A 19,040-nucleotide genomic window follows, 5' to 3' on the forward strand; every position below is an offset into this window, starting at 1 on the left:
CTGTATCAGCTTCACACTGTCTTGGCCTCATCCTCAGACAGTTTCCCTCAGTGTATTCTAAGAGTGTGTTTGCTGGCTGCAGGTGCTGTGTGAACTCTTCCAGTCGGCTCCACAACGAGGCAACGTTCCTATCTCCAGAAATATCTCAGGCTTCATCCGAAGACTCTTCCTGCAGCTCATGCTGGAGGATGAGAAAGTCACAGTCTTCCTCCAGTCCCCCTGCCCGGTAAGTAATCGCTTCCTGCTGTCCGATCAGTAACCGCTTTCTGTTGTCCAGGGAACCTTAATTAATAGAGGAGCGACGTGATGACTTTCTGAAGGGGGAGTTTCAGAAAAAGGAGTTTTTTTTACAAAGACAAGCCCAAATTTGAGGTGTTAAATTCTGAAGTCAAAGTTCTTTTAAGTTATATCTGATAAATATAAAATTTTTATAACAACTGAAAGTAATTTAGTTACTTGATTGTGCTATAAAACGTCACTGTGCCTGAAATATATACGTAATACTGTCTCTTTAAATTCATCAGATCGTCTTGCATTCCTAACTAAACTAAATTATAATCTGCTGTAACATCTGCTAATTTGCTTTAAAGTTGAAAGCAGTTGAACTTTACCTTTCCTGTTGTTCTGGACGAACAACATTCCAACTTGTTTCAGATCCACTGATTGATCCTGTGTTTAGTTGTAAACACAAGAGGGCAGTATTGGATGAATGCTGAAAATGTCCAACTTAAATTCCTTAGTTTCTGCAGCTGCAGATGAAACCATGATATAGATGAAGTCTCGCAGTATGTATTTTTCAAGAGAGCATTTCTAAAACATCATGTCCTTTTTTCCTCAGTTATATAAAGGTCGCATCAACGCTACCAGCCACTTGATTCAGCATCCCATGTATGGAGCAGGCCACAAGTACCGCACCCTCCATCTGCCAATCTCTACTACACTAGCTGAGGTCCTCGACCGGGTGTCTGGTATGTGATCCTAAAGCTAACATCAACATCATCAAACTGTTCTGTGTCTGTCTGTTCATATCTGTTCCGGATATTAAAGGGATCCAAGATTAGTTGAACATGTTGACCTAAACATGTTGTAATTTTCCTTTTACCTAAAAAATTGCTGCATGTGATGCATCAAGACTCATAATTACTTCCAAAAATTTACATCTTTTTTTCACCCATGGAGGTTGACATTTCTTTCACCCAATGGGTTGATGACGTGTTTTGGTCCATTCTGTACTAAAATCTACAGAGTAAGCACAGGAAGGCTAACTTTACCCGAGTTGTTGTTTATCATATTCCATTTGACTGGTGCAGTTTTAGATAATGCCACACTATGTCACTTTTGGTTATTAAAAAAACCCCCAAAAAAACAATGAGGTGAATCTGGATCACTTCCCACACACAAAAAAAAGAAGAGTGCAGTGGAACACAACTTCCGAAGGATCTACATTTGTGGTCTCAACATTTCTCTCCAGAAGACTTTGAGTCATTTGTATGAGCAAAACTGACAAAGGCTCTGACAGGTAATTATTACCTATAACAAGCTAAAAATAAATGCCGTGCCGACAGTTTTTATCCACAAAGTGCCTAAACCCCGCTGCTGCCGGAGCGGAAAACGCTTTGAGAAAGGGACAGCACTGGAAACTCTTTTAAAAGCTAACAGAGCCCCAAATGAAGACACAACTGGACACAGTCTATAGAAATACTTACCGGATCACACTGTCTGACCAGAGGTAAGTGTCATTCATTTTTGAAGCTGAAAGTGGCAGCAGAAGCAAAACACCAGCTCCTACAGCCAACTCTGTACTCTTCTTACCTTTTGGTCCTCCTCATCTTCATTACCTCTTGAGATTCCTACAATTCCAATTGATTTCATTGCGCTCCAGTTCAAATTAAAAAAAAACTTACTGATGTTACTCATTGATGCTTTGACTGGACGGGTCTAGCGGAGTTGGACCATTAGACATCATTTACCCAGAATGCTTTGCAGTGTGAACAACATGGCGACTTTCGTGTGACAATATATATATTTTTTACCCCTCCAGGGGGTCTTTTGTGGGCTCTAGTGTCCCTTATGTGATAGTAGGCTGACAGGAAACAGGGAAGGAGAGGGGGGAAGACATGCGGCAAATGTCGTCGGGTCCGGGAGTCGAACCCGCGACGTCTGCGTCGAGGACTCAAGGCCTCCAAATACGGGTCGCGCTAACTGCTGCACCACCACGGCACGCCCCTGTGTGACAATATTTTACTAAAATTTATACAACCTTAAACAACCTACAGTATTATTACTGTATTATTTTTACATCTAAAATAAAAATTTCTCAAATAAAGTCTATTGTTACAACTACTCATGGATCCTTTTAAATAATAAGCTTTGGAAAAAAGAGAGGGAACCGAATCTGGTCCAGGAGATCTCAAATAATTTCCCTTTCAGCCACTTTTAGCTCAGAAAATCAGCTGTTTTCTTCCTACATGGTTCCTATCTCATAATTGGGAGCACATTTATTAATGCAGAGTATTTCAAACGTTGTTACCATGGTGTTTAAAATGTCTGTCAGGTCACATCACATTTCCACTTTTAATCCAGACTTTCTGGTCATTTTCATTTGACGTGAAACAATACATTTCTGTTACCGTCTACCGTTGCAGAAAGCTTTCACCTTTCACCTTCATGGAAGCCAGCTTTAATTATTCAACCTACTGCTTCCTAGACAAAAGCTCTGCTGCTGAGTGGATGCTCTGTAGACGGCAAGGTCACCTATGCTGCAACATGACCTGTTAGCTTTTAGTGAGCTGGGTGCATGATTAATGCTTCACCTCTTGACACCCTGAAGGACTTGATGGGAAACCTGATACACCACTGCTGCTGCTGAATTGTAGAAGAGTCTGGGAGACAAAACATTCCTTTCTTTTTTTTTTTCTTTCTCCATCAATCCAGACACTCCCAGCATTACAGCAAAGCTGATCAGTGAGCAGAAAGAGGACAAGGAGAAGAAGAATCATGAGGAGAAGGAGAAGATGAAGGCAGACAACGGCTTCCAGGACAACTACAGTGTTGTTGTAGCGTCAGGTACTTTGGTGCATTTGTTAAATAAAAAAAATTGCTGTATCTACTTTGAAATAGTTATCAGTCGTTGTTTCTGTCACTAAATTCATCCAGGGTATCCATTTCTCCCTTTAGGTTTAAAATCCCAGTCCAAGCGAGCTCTTCTGACCCCTCCACGACCTCCGTCAAGACGGGGTCGCGTTGTGAGTGACAAGCTGACCTCTTCGTCAGGTGTGGACCCTTCAGCCAAAACCATCAGCGTGCCCGTCTTCCATCTTTACCACAAGCTTCTTCCAGGTACTGCAGCCTCCTGCTGAAGGTTGGCCTGAACGCAATCAGAGCTCATTTCTGATATCTTTGTTGGTGTTGCTTTCAGGTCAGCCCCTCCCCCCTGAGATGACCCTGGCTCAGCTGCTGACCCTCCTGTATGACCGTAAGCTGCCACAGGGCTACCAGTCCATCAACCTGACCGTCAAGCTGGGCTCCAAGGTCATCTCTGACCCTGGCCTTTCTAAGACTGATTCCTTCAAGAGGCTTCGCACTGAGAAAGGTACTGGAGAACCTTTGTCCTCCCATTACTGCAATTTACGCAGTAATGTGACCTAAGTTTGGTTCAGATCAATCTATTCTGAAAAATCAGCCAAAGCATGTTAGTAAATAATGATTATATCCAAGGGGTTTGTTTCAGTCTCTAGTCCCACTGGCAGGGTGATGTAAAGACATGAAAACAATAGCAGGTGAAGCTAGTTTCCTGAAAATCTGTTCTCTGCTTTCCACTGATCTGTTTCTGGACCAAGTCATACTGCAACTATTCCTTTTTGTTTGTTACATCGGGTGGTTTTAGTTACTTTTGTAACTAATAATGTTTTTTGTAAGTTGCGATATCAATTCATGCTGATTTAGTTATGTTCCAGAAAGAAGTCTCCATATTCCTCTGCTAGCTAGATTACATGCCCGTGTAGTCCTATGATAGTTAGATATTTGTATTCCTTGCTTCTGTGCAACATTTATGTCTCATTTAGTTGAAGAGACTGAAGGACGTTTGGTGGGGACAGATTGCAACAGGGCTAGACTCGCTGGCATCCAGAACAGATGTGGCTGCTCCACGTGTGCTTATATTTAGATGGGGTTTTGCAAACTCATGTGGTTACACAAGGTCAGATTAATCTTTAATATCAATGTTTTGACGGTATCAGCAGTGGAGAATCTGCAGCAACGCTCTTCTCCATATAGATGTCTGAAAACAGACATAGCACAATCCATACAGTGGATATTACCACTACATGATCTCTTGGGTTGTTTTACTTTTATTTTGAAAGTTCACCTCACCTGGTGGCTTGGTAACAACAAAACATAAACCGCATCAACAAACAATATTAGATACTTGACAATACATCCAGCACATGATTTTTCTAATATGTCGGCTACTCCTAAACCTCTCTACTCTTCAGCTTTGTTTTAAGATGACATTAAACTTCTATAAACCATTTTCTGACTAGTAGTGGACGTGTGAAGTAGAATACATGGACAGCAGGGCTTAGAATCTGGTTGCAGGGGTTCTGTGAAGATGACCTCTGTGTTGTCCTGCTGCAGTGGACCACTGCGACATGCTCAACAGCTGTCCTGAGGATGAACCAATGATGGCCAGCGAAGAATGTCTGGATGCTGCAACTGATGAGTCCCTGCTGGAGACCAACCCCATCCAGTCACCACTGCAGGTCTTTGCTGGCATGGGGGGGCTGGCCTTGATTGCAGAGCGACTGCCCATGCTCTACCCCGATGTCATTCAGCAGGTGAGTTAAAGTCTGACAAAAAGATACCCATTGGTGTTCATCTTAGCTAAAGTTCTTGTAAGAAGTTGTAGAAAATTTGTCATTGAAATCAAATATAATAGCTCTTTTGTGCAATAAATCCATTGACTCTGCGTTAGTCCACATGCAGTGATGAGTCATGTGTTGAGACCTCTGCTCAGTTTCTGCTCTGCTGGATCCTCCTCTCAGGTCAGCGCCCCGCTGATCCCAGCATCCAGCCAGGAGAAATCTAAAGACAGCGACCAGTTTGAATGGGTGACCATCGAGCAGTCAGGCGAGCTGGTGTACGAAGCCCCCGAGTCTGCTGCTGCAGAACCGCCGCCTGTGAACAAGCAGCAGTCGCAGTCCTCCTCCTCCTCATCTTCATCCTCGGTGCAGTCCATGTCACCCATCCCGGCCCACTCGCTGGCAGCGTTCGGCCTGTTCCTGCGCCTGCCAGGGTACGCCGAGGTGTTGCTGAAGGAGAGGAAGCACGCGCAGTGTCTGCTGCGTCTGGTGCTGGGCGTCACGGACGACGGAGAGGGCAGTAAGTCTGAAAACATTTCCCGCTGCAGAGTCGAGCTGCCATGCGGACACCCAGCGCCTTCACTCATCACCTACAGCTGTCGCTGAATAAAACTCTGGTCAACGTTTTAGAATCTGCTGTTTGTAACAGTTGTAAACCAGAACTTAACTTTTATTTACAGTAAAAAGAACCTGGCAGCTTCCTTGTAAATCCAAACTGTATGAAAAAAAAATTGGCCAATGACAGACGTTTTTGCTCTGATCTTCTTTTAGGTCACATCCTGCAGTCCCCCTCTGCCAACGTGTTGCCCACCCTGCCATTTCATGTTCTTAGAGCGTTGTTCAGCAGCACACCTTTGACCACTGATGATGGAGTACTGCTGCGCCGCATGGCTTTAGAGATCGGCGCCATTCACCTAATCCTGGCCTGTTTGTCAGCTCTGAGCCACCATGCCCCTCGAAACCCCAACGCCAACAGCAACGTCTCTGAGGTACGCCCCACTGAGCCCCACACCTATTAAATACAGCTCTGTATGAACTGAATGGAATCATTTTATGAGGTCTTGATGAACAGAAGTTGCTAAGCTTCATAGGCAAGTTTCCCAGAATCTTACCGTCTCTGATTTGTCAGTTGTTAAATGTGGCTCAAAGCCCTGTTTAGATCTTTGCTTAGTTTTAAACGAGTGGTGATATTAACACCTGCTCACTTGTGCTAAAAATGGGCGATGAACTTTTAATGGAGAACAACCTTTTTTTTTTTTTTTTACCTGTGAGTGTATTTGGGTCCAATTGATGGGGTTAATTTCTGATTAAATTAACCCTTGATGTTTGGAGTATTTCTTGAAAAACTGATAATCATAATAAATGCTTATCTAGCTTAGAGAAAAGGTGTTTCAATTAACCACAGCATGCTGTATTAAAGGTATATAGTTCAGATTTGCTTGACTGAAGCAGGGACTGCAAGAGTGAATAAATGAACCAAACGAGTTCTGGTTGCCCTACAGAACAAGATTTGAATTGGGGACAATAATGTTGTTCTGCCTGGAGGAATATAAAGCCAACAGGTTCAGTGATCAATAGGAGACAAAACAAGACTAAGTCAGCCTTGAAATTATACAACTTTGCACAAAAGTGTGGAACAAATAGTGTTAAATTTCATTGGTCAGTAACGTAGGAGGAAACTTGGTTAATGGAAAAGGAATATAAAAATAATTCTCCATTCTTTGTATAGTTTAATTCTCTGTGTGTGTGTCTGTGTGTTTGCAGCCGCAGATGTCCAGTTGTCACAGTGGTGGGACTAGTGAGGAGCAGCAGCTGTACTGGGCTAAAGGAACTGGTTTTGGTACCGGCTCTACAGCTTCAGGCTGGGATGTGGAGCAGGCCCTTACCAAGCAGAGGTTAGAGGAGGAACATGTCACCTGTCTGCTCCAGGTAAACACCAACTTCCCTCTGCTCACCTATGTATTAATTTTATTTTTTTTTTTTTAGTCATAATGTGAGGATTATTGTTTTGCATGGGCTGTTGGTGCTGGAAGAGCTTCCTTATTGGGTCTGTAGGTTATCTGTGTAAAAGTGTGCAAGGTGGTTTAGGGATGCTCTCACATTCAGCAGCTCGGGCTGTTATAGTTATAAATGACACATGTAAGATGTTGGCTAAGGTGCTGTTTTGAAGTTAAATGGCATGCTGGTTGTGTTGTGTCCACCAGGTTCTGGCCAGCTACATCAACCCGGCGGGCTCCAGCAGCAGCAGCCACGGCGCCGATGCCTCTGCAGACAGCAGAGCCCAGAACAGCTCAGCTCTGCCGGCAGTGCTACAGGAGCTGCTGAGCCAGTCCTGCCTCATCCCTGCCATGTCCTCCTACTTACGCAACGACTCAGGTAAGTGCCATGTCTCTCCAAATAAACACCTAGACAACGGGGCAGAGAGGGATGCCCATGTGATCGAGCTCTTTTTTTTATCCCACATTTCAGAAATGGCTGTGGGTACACAGCAACTTATGGGAACATCAACATTACTGTTTTTTTTGTAAAATAAATTACATTTCAAGTTCATCAAAGTGTGATAATTGAAATAGGTCTTTTATTCATCTTTAATTGTATATCTAGTAAAAGGACAATAGTTTGAGACATCTTACTCTTAAGAGCTAATTTTCAGATGGTTCTTCTAAGACTGATTATATTTGGCATGAAGATTTGTTAGCATTTGTCCTTTGATGCTCTGTGGCTTTAGAACCCAACTCTGGGTTGGAGTTGCAGTGATCACTAACAGGGGAATCTCTCTGTCTACATTCTGGTATGCTCTGAATAGAAATGGCCTGATTTCACGTTTTTCTTCTTTCAATTTCTGTATTGCTGAAGCAGAAATTGTAACAAACAGACCAGAGCAGAATTATTATTATTTTTTAAATTTGTGAATTAAATGAGGATTTGATTGTGTTCTTAGTAATTGTTTCACTAGGTGAAAAGCTTTCTAACTGCTGCTGTTGTGTAGAATATGGATTATGGACAGGGCTGTTTTACAGGTGAAAGGCAGATAGATAAGTGGTATGTATGGTAGATGCTGTGAAGTTGAAGCTTATTGATGTGGTTCTGTATGTCGCACATGCTGTGGATTCTGACTGCAGGTTGAGTCTGTTTGCAAACTGGGATCTGTTTAGTCTGCTGCTGCTGGACTAACAGTGCATCTCAGTATATGACTCTCTAAGCAGCTTCAGCATCATCTTCACAGGGTCTTTTTCTGTTCTTCTGGGCTTGATTCACATATTTTATATTGTCTGTACTTGCATATAATTGTTAGAACAGATGACGGCAGCACATACTTTTCCTGATTTTATTATTATTATTTTTTTGTTCTTGGTTAGTTTCAAAAAGTGAGCAGTGATTTTCAGGTGTGGCCTTCAAAAACATCCATAGGTGCGACTCCAATTAATTCAAATATGTCATTTATTCCAGAAACCTATCAGAGGTATCTGGAATGAAGCCCAAAAGGTGTAACCCAAGTCACACAGTTTAAAAGACAGTTATCTCTGACACTAAATGTATGTAAACTTTTGAACTCAAGGAAAGTTGCAAGAAAATATCTAAATAAATGTTTTGTGGCATTTAGAAAGTAGAAATAAATTGGGTAACTCTAACTAAGCTAAAAACAATAAATGTTTGATTTGATTCAACTTCAGACAGTGAGAAAAGAATATGTTTGTATCTTGTTATTAAATATCTGGTTTCAACTGTAATGAACGTGAGAAGTAAAGGTCATTTTATTCCACAGTTTATATAAATGTATGCTTTTAGCTGTAATGTATTTATCAGTACTTTGCCAGTATCCATGATGTTGGTGTAGGTCTCAGGATTATTTCAGCAACAAATAACTTTTGTTCATAGCAGACCTTAAACTAATGTGATAGTCTAAGGTCTGATTAAACTATCAGATCTTAATCCCTCCTTAATCCCTCCTTCTACATCGTGATAATTGTGACATCGTGACACCTTTTGTTTCATTTTTGAGGTCAACATGAGCCCAGTTGAATTCAGCTGTATATTTGGACCAAACTTGTGCAGAGTTAGCTGGCTGTTAGCACCATAATGGTAAATGTTGCAATGAGGATTTTCTTCTTTCTCCGATGTGCTTTGACCACTTTGTCACTGTTAACACTTTGGGTGATGTCATGAGTCTCTTGTGTGAGAATCTGTCCACTTGGTTAAATATGGCACTAGATTGTAAAATGGAAATGTATAACACTTGGAATGTATTGGCCAAAAATTATTGCACTGTAAACAGTTAATTTTAATGTGAATACTGCACACATTGACAATATGATGCCAATTTATTTGCAATATGTTGTGTTGAACAGACAAAGTAGTCGGTTGATGTTGGCGGCAGTCATCCTTAAAGGACAGACTAGACTACTGTAGTTTGTCCAGGGCTCTGTGTGTGTTTTATAATAATCACAAAATGAAAACAGTCAAAGGTTTTTCGAGAGTAATGGGTGATGAACTGAGGTCCACCATACTGTGACATCACTAGATGTGTTTCCATTACAAATGTGTGCAAAACTTTGTCTGTATTCTGCTAATATCAAAAATACACAATTTTGCAATTGCAACGATCCCATTAAATAAGATATGAAATTTAAAATCACACTTGAATAGGTTTGTTCACACGAAAGGTCATTAAAAAACCTGCCGCATCATCATCATCCCCTTACCACTTCCTGTTGTATTATTCGTCTTTTCCACCAGTCGTAACCTCCAGTTGTTGATCACATGACTCAGGTGATGCAAAGTATTTAGAGTGTAGTTTTGCAAAATACAGTTTTATTGAACTGAAAAAGCACTTCATCATAGCGCATAAATGTTTTCTTGAAAAAAATTTACTTTTTTATTCTTTTTTAATTGCTGCTTGTTTATTAAGCAAGTCAATTTTGATAATTCCAATATGCTCAATTTTAAGGGCAATGAAAACATGACTTCTGTCATTGTTTGAGGCTGGTGTCTATATAAAAAAAAATCACATTGGAGAAGAAATAGACCAGACAAAGCAAAAGGCAGCTCAGTAAATTCTTTGCTCCTTCATAATAACTGCAGGAGTTTGTCATTTTAAAATAAAAGTAGAATTTTCTCCAACTCTTTGGTCGTATCTCATTCACCCCAGTGCAATGTTTCCACGTCAATCACTACTGTCCTGAGAAAGCCTTTTGGGATGGAATATCATTTGATGCTGTTTTACCAGCTGTCTGTCACAGTGAATGAAGCCATTAATGAGAGATAATACCATTGACTGCTACCACATTATTTATTTTCACTGAGAAGAAGATAGATTCCTTGATGAATACCAGACATGACCTCCTGGCCCCTCCATCCTGCCCCAGGCCTCTCTTTAAACCAGCTTTTATACAAATTCCAACAAACTTTGTGACTTCCCACATCACAGGCGTGTTGTTGGAGTCCTGCAGCACCTGTTCACTCCATACACACACTATTCCTGTGGATTTACTTTCATTTAGCAAATGGATTCCTTTGCTAAATGAATAAAGACATTAGAAGTCCTTACCATAGTTTTTAAAATCATAGGTTGCATCTTAGTTTCTCCTTTTCTAAAATGTGCACAACGTTGTTGTTTATAGTGTTCCAACTGTCAGTCCATCCCTTGTTTCCTTTTATTTCAGGTTGTTATTGGAAGTAAGAACATATTCTCAATAGTTTACCTGGTTGAATGAAATGAATGAATGTTTCCCTCCAAAATCAGCCAAAGTCCATCAAACGTAACCAGGTCAGAAGTGAACTACCTTCTGCTCACCCACCTTTCTTTGTTACCAGCAAGGCTTAGGCCAGCCATCATACCAATGGTTGTGGTTTATTTAGTAAAATGCCTCATTGATCTGTACATGTAGACTTTATTCAGGTAGTCATAAAAACAGCATTGGTAAAATGGAGAAAAAGTTACAGAAACTGACTCTTAAAAAGTAGAAGGAAGAAAAAACCCTCTTTTCTGTAAGAGTTTCTGGACACATCCTTCATCTTTTCTGAATATGAACAAAAATACAGCATAAGTTTGCTTTTGCTTGTATTTTAATACATAAGTTACTTTTTTTTTAATCACAATCTTGTCTTTCTCCTAAATTCTTACCCTCTGTAAAGATGTCCTTTTACAAAAATAGCGCCATATGTGAACTTTTAAATCTTGGAAATGTTTTTTTAACCCACGAACAGTAGGTTATTTTATTATATTGTAGAAATTCATCTTCAGGATGTAGAGCTGTAGCAGGACTTTTCTTGAATGCCATATGTGTTGTGTATGTGTGGGGGGGTTCGTGTGTGTGTGTGCGTGCAGGGGGTTCAGGAAGTGAGGAGCGGTGCTGGTAGAGTGGGCCTGACCAATCACTCCTCCAGGTTTCACTCTGCGATGTAGAGGAGGACAACTGTATAATTAAATTGAGTTCAGTGGAATAATGGCACCAGAGTCATCCTCATTGGTCCAACAGTCCCAAATGCCGGGAGCCAGAAGGCGTTTGTTTCGGGGGACTCCCTTTCTTCACGTGACTCGTCTCGCATTCGCTTCAAGCCCTTCGTTATCTCTCCAGATTAAACCTGTGGTGTGGCAATATGGCTTCCCCTTTGTAATCTTCAGCCACTTCCTGTCGTTTCCTCCATCTTGATCTCGGATAGGTGTTCATGTCAGGCCGCAGTTTTTCCTAAGGTCTTACCATTGATCACTGTTATCCAGTCAGGGATTCCCTCCTCACACCGTGGTATAAATGTAAACAAAAACTATTACAAAGAGGTTGAGGAAAGTGCCAACGATGCCCAGCATGGCCAAGATGGACTCCTCCTGCTCCTCCTTGGCCTCCAGCGCCTGCACATCATCCAGCGTGATGACGGTGGTGCCCATGGTCCTGTAGCTCACCTGACCTGGGATAAGAGAAATTTATGGCGGCCATGTTAGTCACAGAACAGCACTGCTTAGTTTGATACAGAAAAAGGCTGAATTTATATTCTGATTCCTGGTGTTTCTGATGTGGAACAACTGGAATTTAATGTCAGCACAGACTCTGGGATGAAAGCTTTACTTCCAGGTTGGACCACCACCAAGATGGCCACATAATGAGAAAGTTCATGGTTGAACCAGAGTAACTAGAAAATTCCCCATGTAAACCAAGCAAACCTACTCTCATAGAGCTTTAAAAAGAGGATGACAGTTGTGTCACTTCTTCGACCATTAAACGTCGACTGACGTCAGATGGATGAGAGACAGGGATGCATCTAACAGGTTCAAGCTAACAAATGGGGCACTGTGACAAGAAATGACAGACGTGGAACTGATTCTGAGAGAACTAAGAGGGTTTCACCAAGAAAATAAAGAACAATTAGAGACAACAGTAGAAGAAATTGTAAAGGCTAATACCAGAATGCACGAGATGGAAGGGTGAATTGAGAAGACAGGGTCCAGACCATGAAAGAAGTCATCACGGCTATGCTAAAGCTACACTCTAAGCTGGGGGACAAATGACTGGATCTAGAGAGTCGCTCTGGATGCAAAAAACATAAGGATGTATGGCGTGACAGAGGCATCAGAAAAGGAATCAACAACGGTGATCTCATTTGTGGAAAATTCACTCCATGAAGGTCCTGAGTTAAATGATGCTATGACCAACCGTCAGATTGAAAGCTTTAACGCACTGGAAGTGTTAAAATAACAGCAACGCTCTCTCAGTGGGGTTCCCCCTTGCCGAATTAGAAGCCTGCGCAGCTGGCTGTTACTGATTAACATCCTCCAGTTGATCAAAGATGGCTGTTCTCAACAAATCTTGAAACTTTCTGTTACACAGAGTAATTTTCTGCCATTCTGGTGATAGTTCCACTACATTGTCATTTTTTTGTGTCAACAAAAGAACTGCTCAGGATTAGTTTTCTTTGTTCTATTTATTGTCTCCTTATCATTTTGGCACAACTTTACTGCTGTCCTGGAAAATCAATTCAGATAATTGGGAAAGCGGCTTACCTTAAGACGTTTCATGTACAAAGCATCATCCGGCATGCTGTTTGGGACCTCAGAGAAGAAATGAGAGTGTGAAGCTGCTCCAGGCAGCGACAGAGGGGTAAACGTGGAGAGACTGGGTGTGTGTTGTCACCGCCTCCGTGACGGGGGAGAGGAGGCAGAAACAGATCCACGACAAATTCCCATGTTCCTCAGCACCAGCTGCAAAACCCCTTCACTCCCCACCTTCCTCTCTGCTCCTTCACCCTCACTAGTCTCTGTGGAGTTCCAGAGACTCTGGCAGCAGGGGTCTCACCTACTCCATCTCAGCCCCTCACACACTCTGCTCATCTTTCTTTGTCTGCTCAGTCTTCTGAGTTCGGCTACCTCGCTCTGCCTAAACTCTGCTACAGAAACCTGCTGCCTTCTTCCACAGGGTCTCCATAAACCTGCACATACTCAGCTTGATGCTGCTGCTGCCTTCATTTCTGGGGGTGTCATTGGAATGTGAAGCCCCCGTGCCAGAGCTTTGCATCATGTCTGTCGGGTGAGCTGGTGGCGTGTCGCTGGCAGCCAGCACAGGGGAGGACAGGCAGGTTCACGGATTGAGTCTGCTGAGGAATATTCCAGAGGAGAGCGGAAAATCCAAGATCCAGCCGTCTGCAGAGAAGCGAGCGCAGCCTGAGTCTCTTGTCTCAGTAGATGTGCAGGAAAGAATCACCAGAGACTGCAGCCTTCCTCTAGGTCTCCAGCAGTTAGGCACCGGGGACGACGGTGCATTGGATAACCAAGCAGAGAGGCGGGAAGAGAAGGAGGACGGTCCTGATGGCTGTGGAGAGGAATGGAAAGGAGCATGAGGACGAGAAGGAAGGAGGGAGGGGGCGAGAAAAGATGGGCTCAAGCTTACAGTTGTCTCCTCCTCTCCCATTGCTAGGGGGATGACACGCACACACACATACACACATGCTTATCACTCTATATTTGTGGGGACTTTCCATTGACTTCCATTCATTTCTACATCTTAACCCTTACAATTATATACCTAATCCTAACCAAAATTCAATTCGCATCTTAGTCCTAAACCTAAACCTAACAGCATTTCCCTTTGTGGGGACCAGGCTTCAGTCCCAACATCGTAATATGTGTCAGGAAACGTGTTCCCACGAGGCATGAAATACATGGTACATGCACACACACATTCACAGCTTCCACCAAAACAATAGGCAGCTGCAAAAAGGCAAAATGAAGTGAATCCAGCCCCACTGCCTAGTGTTCCATTCAGGATTCCACCAAGCCTACCATCAGCTATGATCAGAGAGGTAGACCTGGAGAAGGGAGGGATGGGGGGATGAATGTGGTGGATGATGAAGAAGACCGTGGGGAAAACAAGTGGTGATCTGGACTCATTCAGTTGGATCCTGATGTCTGGGGGCTTCTTGACATAAATACTCCATGCCTCACTTTGACTTCTGGAACAGTTTCTCTGCACTTAGAAGATTGTTTATTAAAATGAAAACTTTTTCAGGTTGTTTTTCTATGAAGAAAGCTTAAGACAAAATATACGAGATACATACATTTTCATCACACAAAGTTTCAAAAACTGTCAGTCGCAGCTGTTATATTTTAGCGTTCATATAACTTGAGTTTTTCTCATTTCTTTGCTTGTGTGTATTTTGCATATTGTTTTTAATGTAGATCATTTAGGAACTTGACCTGGAAAAAACAAATCGGTTAAATGTAACGTCTGAATATTTCTGATAATAGCAAAGACCTTCAGGCTACTTTTTCTCCTTTCGCATGCTCCTGCCTTGATGCACACTCTGTCCAGTGTCCGCTGAGGCAGAGTGTGTTGGCGGAGACATGTCACAGCCTGACTCTCATCTGTTTCTGTGCCCTGCAAGGGTCACAAAGACCTGACACTGTCCAGCCGGGAGCTTGAGTCACAATATAAGCCACCCACTCAGTGCAGTGCGACCTGCACGCTCACTGCCTTCCTGCCCTTAAGATATCAGCACACACACAGCATGCCGCTCCCCGCACTCACTCCAGTTGGTAAAGAGGATTTGGCTTGTTGTTTTTGACTCTTGCGGTGAAAATGTTTCTCTGTGTGGTCTGGAGTATGATAGCACCAACCCTGTTTTCTCACTGGGTTGGTTAGCACTAAGACATTCAGAAAGCACAGTAGTGGCTGCACCAGGGACCTGAACTTGCATCATTTAACAGGAGTTCATCATTGTCATGATAAATCAAAATTGCTTTGATAATTTTTTTCATAAAAACTATAAGTGATCAAATAAATTCCCACCCCCAGCATACAGCAATATGTAAGACTTGGTGCTCTATGGTAGTGGAACTGTCCCTTTAGACCTTCGACAATGACTCTTAATAAATCTGGCTAAAACTAACACAGAACCAACTGCTATTTTAAATGTAAATATAACAAATGGAAGTTTTAGTTGTTTATTTTTTATGGAATAATGACATTTAATTTAACGAATGACACCATAAATATTTTTGAGATGTTTTCCTTCTCATTAGGTTGGAGACTACGTGCTTTTGTTTTTAGAAGAGAATGTATCCAATTTCTTTTTGCAAACAACAAATTTTTCTAAGACTGCAGCCTGAAGTGACCCAATTCCATTTTTTTGCTGTAATGTGACCTGTATCTGATCTTTTCATGACAGTCTGAACAGCACAGGTCAGATTTTTTTCGAATGCAATCCAGGCCATTTGGATATACGATACGTATCCTATCTTTTCAAATGTGACCAAATGTGATCTTTTCAAATGTAATGTCCAGGTCGCACTCATCCGACCTGAACGTCATTGACACTCAACAAATGTCCCTAGTCTGCATTCTGATACACGCAAGCGGGAAGAAAAACAACAACCATGATGGACTATGTTGAGGGTTAAGTTGTTAATGTGCCGGTGTTTTATCGGCTCCGGTTTGACAACAACTTAAAAATCGTAAGCTATGCTCCACCGTTAGCTTCCATGTTTACTTCCGCAAACAGTGAGCACTTCTTCTTTTTTACGGTGGTTGGCAATAGACCGAGCCCTCTCTATGTGTGACACTATCGCGCTCATATACTGCAAAAAGGTTGTTTGCCGTTCACACTGCAGCTCACATACAGGTTGTATATATTTCGAAGTGTAAATGACCACGGCAAAGAAAATCCGATTTGACAAAAAATCTGCATTGGATCACTTCAGGCTGCAGTGTGAACGTAGCTTTTAAATAGGAATAAAATGTTGGTTCTTAAAAAACTACGACAAAGTTCTTCAGGCATCCCTAAAAAAATACATAATTCTTTTTTTAAATGGTCAGGTAACACTAGTGGCTGTAAACTTGTTGTATTTAGTCAGACAGAGGTAAAAATGGCTCTGTGCATTATAAAAGCTGCAGACCCCTGAGCCAGACGATCAGAAACTCATCCTGTTCAACAGCACAGCAGCTCAATGCAGTTCTAATGGGAATCCAATGGTAGTGACTGCAGGAAGATTTATGGTAGTAAAAAAGTGAAAATGAACTTTTTCTCTGAAAAACATTCAGCTAGGATTGAAATATTAAAATGGTTTTCTCCATTCCCTTTGCAAGCTTTTCAGCGCCGTGTTGCTATAAGCCCCTTTCTCTGTGAGAAAACTATTAACTGTTTGATCCCTGTTCTTCTGCCTTCCTTTGCCTTGGTAACCATTTCATTCCTGTTGTTTGGTCCTTCTTTCTGCAGTTCTGGATATGGCTCGCCATGTTCCACTGTACAGAGCACTACTGGAGCTGCTAAGGGCCATTTCCACCTACACAGCGCTGGTTCCACTCCTGCTTCCTCTGTCTGGGGATCCTGGCCAAGAGGAGGAGGAGGAAGATGAAGAGCATTCTGAGGGACAGACTTCTGTAGGCATGCTGCTGGCCAAAATGAAGACATGTGTGGACACGTATACAAATCGCCTCAGGTAAGACATGATGCATAATGCCAGCTAGACATCATTTTTATCACTTTGTTTCAATTGAAATGTCATTTCATCCTCAGCAGACACACAGTTGCACACTTTGTTTATGGAACAGAATTGTGCTCAAACATTTGGCTTCCATTTGGAGAATCCGGGCACAGGTCTTGACAACAGCTAAAATGGGTTGTGCCTTCATTCCAGTGGCCCCAGAACAACATTGTTTGTTGTAAATCTATGAATCCATCTGATAAAGAAGGCCCACAGTGAGACCAACATGAGTGTGTTTTGTGTGCTCCAGGTCAAAGAAGGACAAAAGCAAAGGTGTGGTGAAACCAGACGGCTCGGACCCAGAACCCGAGGGTCTGACCCTGCTGGTGCCTGACATCCAGAGAACAGCTGAGATAGTCCATGCAGCTACTACCAGCCTACGGCAAGCCAATCAGGGTATGTTTACACATAAATGAGCACTTTTCAGTTTTTTCTAAAGCTTGACTTTTAACACATAAAACATATTTTTGCATATAAAATCTTCATTTCAGAGCTAAATGTTTCTTGGTTTAATTTCAACATTTCTCCATGCAATGGCCTGACTTTGTCTTGCCTATGCGATGCAACAACACACCAAGGAAGTCTCCTGACTCTTGACTTCTGTTAGCATCCTGAGGCTGAAATCTATCATTAGCCCCATAGCTTCATGTAATAATCTCCTTGTGTAGCTAAAGTGCAGTAATAAGGATGGAAGAATATCCTTCAACCTCGTCATTAGTCAGACCCATCAATAAAATGCCCCGTACATGATGAAAATATTACTTGATAGTTATACATTTTTGGAAGACTGGAATATCAATGACTAAACAACAACTACAAAGTCTTAAAAAAAGGCAATAATAATATTATTTAATATTTCTCATTCTCATTGTTTTTTAAGAGAGGAAACTAGTTGAGTCGTCAAAGAAGGCGTCGAGTCGGCCCAAACCGCTGTCAGTTCTCCGCTCCTTGGAAGAGAAATACGTTGCTGCCATGAAGAAGCTCCAGTTTGGTGAGTTCAATCAATCAATCAAATTTTATTTGTATGGCACATTTCAGCAGCAAGGCATTTCAAAGTGCTTTACATCATATCAAACACAGAAACACAATGCAATATAGAATCAACAATCAAAACATGACATTAAGTCAAGTTTCATCAATAAATTTGTAATTGATTACGTTTCAAATACAATTCTAAACAGGTGGGTTTTTAGTCTAGATTTAAAGAAACTCAGTGTTTCAGCTGTTTTACAGTTTTCTGGAAGTTTGTTCCAGATTTGTGGTGCATAGATGCTGAAAGCTGCTTCTCCTCGTTTGGTTCTGGTTCTGGGGATGCAGAGCAGAACCAGAACCGGAAGACCTGAGAGGTCTGGAAGGTTGATACAACAACAGCAGATCTTTAATGTATTATGGTGCTAAGCCGTTCAGTGATTGGTAAACTAACAACAGTATGTTCTGATCTTTGCCTCTGTGGTTTGGTTTTAATACATACTTCTTGCTACTTTATATCTGGTATAAAGTAGCAATGTGCCATCCCTTGCACTAGGGATGGGCGATGTAGCTTAAAACAAAACAACTCCCAATTTCTTTATGCCAGATCCAATTTTAATCTTTTTTTTTGTCTCGCTTTGTTTTCTAAAAATGAAATTACAAATGACAGAAAGGCGTTTTAAAAAGTGGCTTTTATTTCAGCCACTCCTTCTGTGAGTTGTACGACAGAGTAAGGGGCCAGCTTACAAGAACTTTTGTTTAATCATGAGAATATTGTCATAGCATAACCAGGATAAAGATGCTATATTACCAGAAGAACATCTTCAAATTAGAAAATTGTAGTTTTTGTGATGGGACAAAGCTAGGATAGAGTTATCAATATCTGACGTGTCCACCGGAGTCCATATGATTTTCTTCTAAATACTCAGATGTTCCTCAATCGTTTCAAGGTCCTGTTATTGACTATAATTTGATTATGATGTGTTAAATCTCCTTATCTCTAAATCCAATACCAAAGTTGTCCTGATATTAATTTTTGTGATGAAATTATCATAAAATTCCTCTTTCTTTCTCCTAATATACCTTATTCTGGTAATATTCTAATGTTTTTCTTGCATTATTTCGACTTTGTCATACAACTTTATTCTTGTGTTACAATGGCTACAGTCTTATAGCCGTCTTATGACTTTATTTTTATAATAAAAAAAATCAAAAATCATAATACTCTGTCATAGGTTTGA

General features: G+C 41.5%; 1 protein-coding gene and 1 long non-coding RNA gene across 4 annotated transcripts in view; one reads left to right on the forward strand and one right to left on the reverse strand.

Annotated features, from left to right (window-relative positions):
- Positions 1-19,040, forward strand: part of birc6 (baculoviral IAP repeat containing 6) — a 77,719-nt gene that overhangs the window by 45,005 nt on the left and 13,674 nt on the right. For all 3 annotated transcript variants that reach the window (XR_002752195.1, XM_023327752.1, XM_023327753.1), the window contains exons 55-67: positions 83-226; positions 839-968; positions 2,935-3,066; positions 3,178-3,339; positions 3,419-3,592; positions 4,636-4,835; positions 5,043-5,379; positions 5,631-5,848; positions 6,624-6,788; positions 7,064-7,235; positions 16,563-16,785; positions 17,081-17,226; positions 17,711-17,821. Coding sequence is in view for 2 of the 3 variants with exons in the window: in XM_023327752.1 (XP_023183520.1) it covers positions 83-226; positions 839-968; positions 2,935-3,066; positions 3,178-3,339; positions 3,419-3,592; positions 4,636-4,835; positions 5,043-5,379; positions 5,631-5,848; positions 6,624-6,788; positions 7,064-7,235; positions 16,563-16,785; positions 17,081-17,226; positions 17,711-17,821 (2,314 nt within the window). In the remaining variant the exon portion in view is untranslated. The remainder of the gene's footprint in view (positions 1-82; positions 227-838; positions 969-2,934; positions 3,067-3,177; positions 3,340-3,418; positions 3,593-4,635; positions 4,836-5,042; positions 5,380-5,630; positions 5,849-6,623; positions 6,789-7,063; positions 7,236-16,562; positions 16,786-17,080; positions 17,227-17,710; positions 17,822-19,040) is intronic.
- Positions 10,734-14,054, reverse strand: LOC111606652. The gene is made up of 2 exons (XR_002752197.1): positions 12,856-14,054; positions 10,734-11,765 (listed from the first exon to the last, which is right to left on the reverse strand). It is a non-coding gene; the product is annotated as an uncharacterized LOC111606652 (long non-coding RNA).

Source organism: Xiphophorus maculatus, chromosome 22 (genome assembly GCF_002775205.1).
Source record: "Xiphophorus maculatus strain JP 163 A chromosome 22, X_maculatus-5.0-male, whole genome shotgun sequence".
Taxonomy (NCBI): Eukaryota; Metazoa; Chordata; class Actinopteri; order Cyprinodontiformes; family Poeciliidae; genus Xiphophorus; species Xiphophorus maculatus.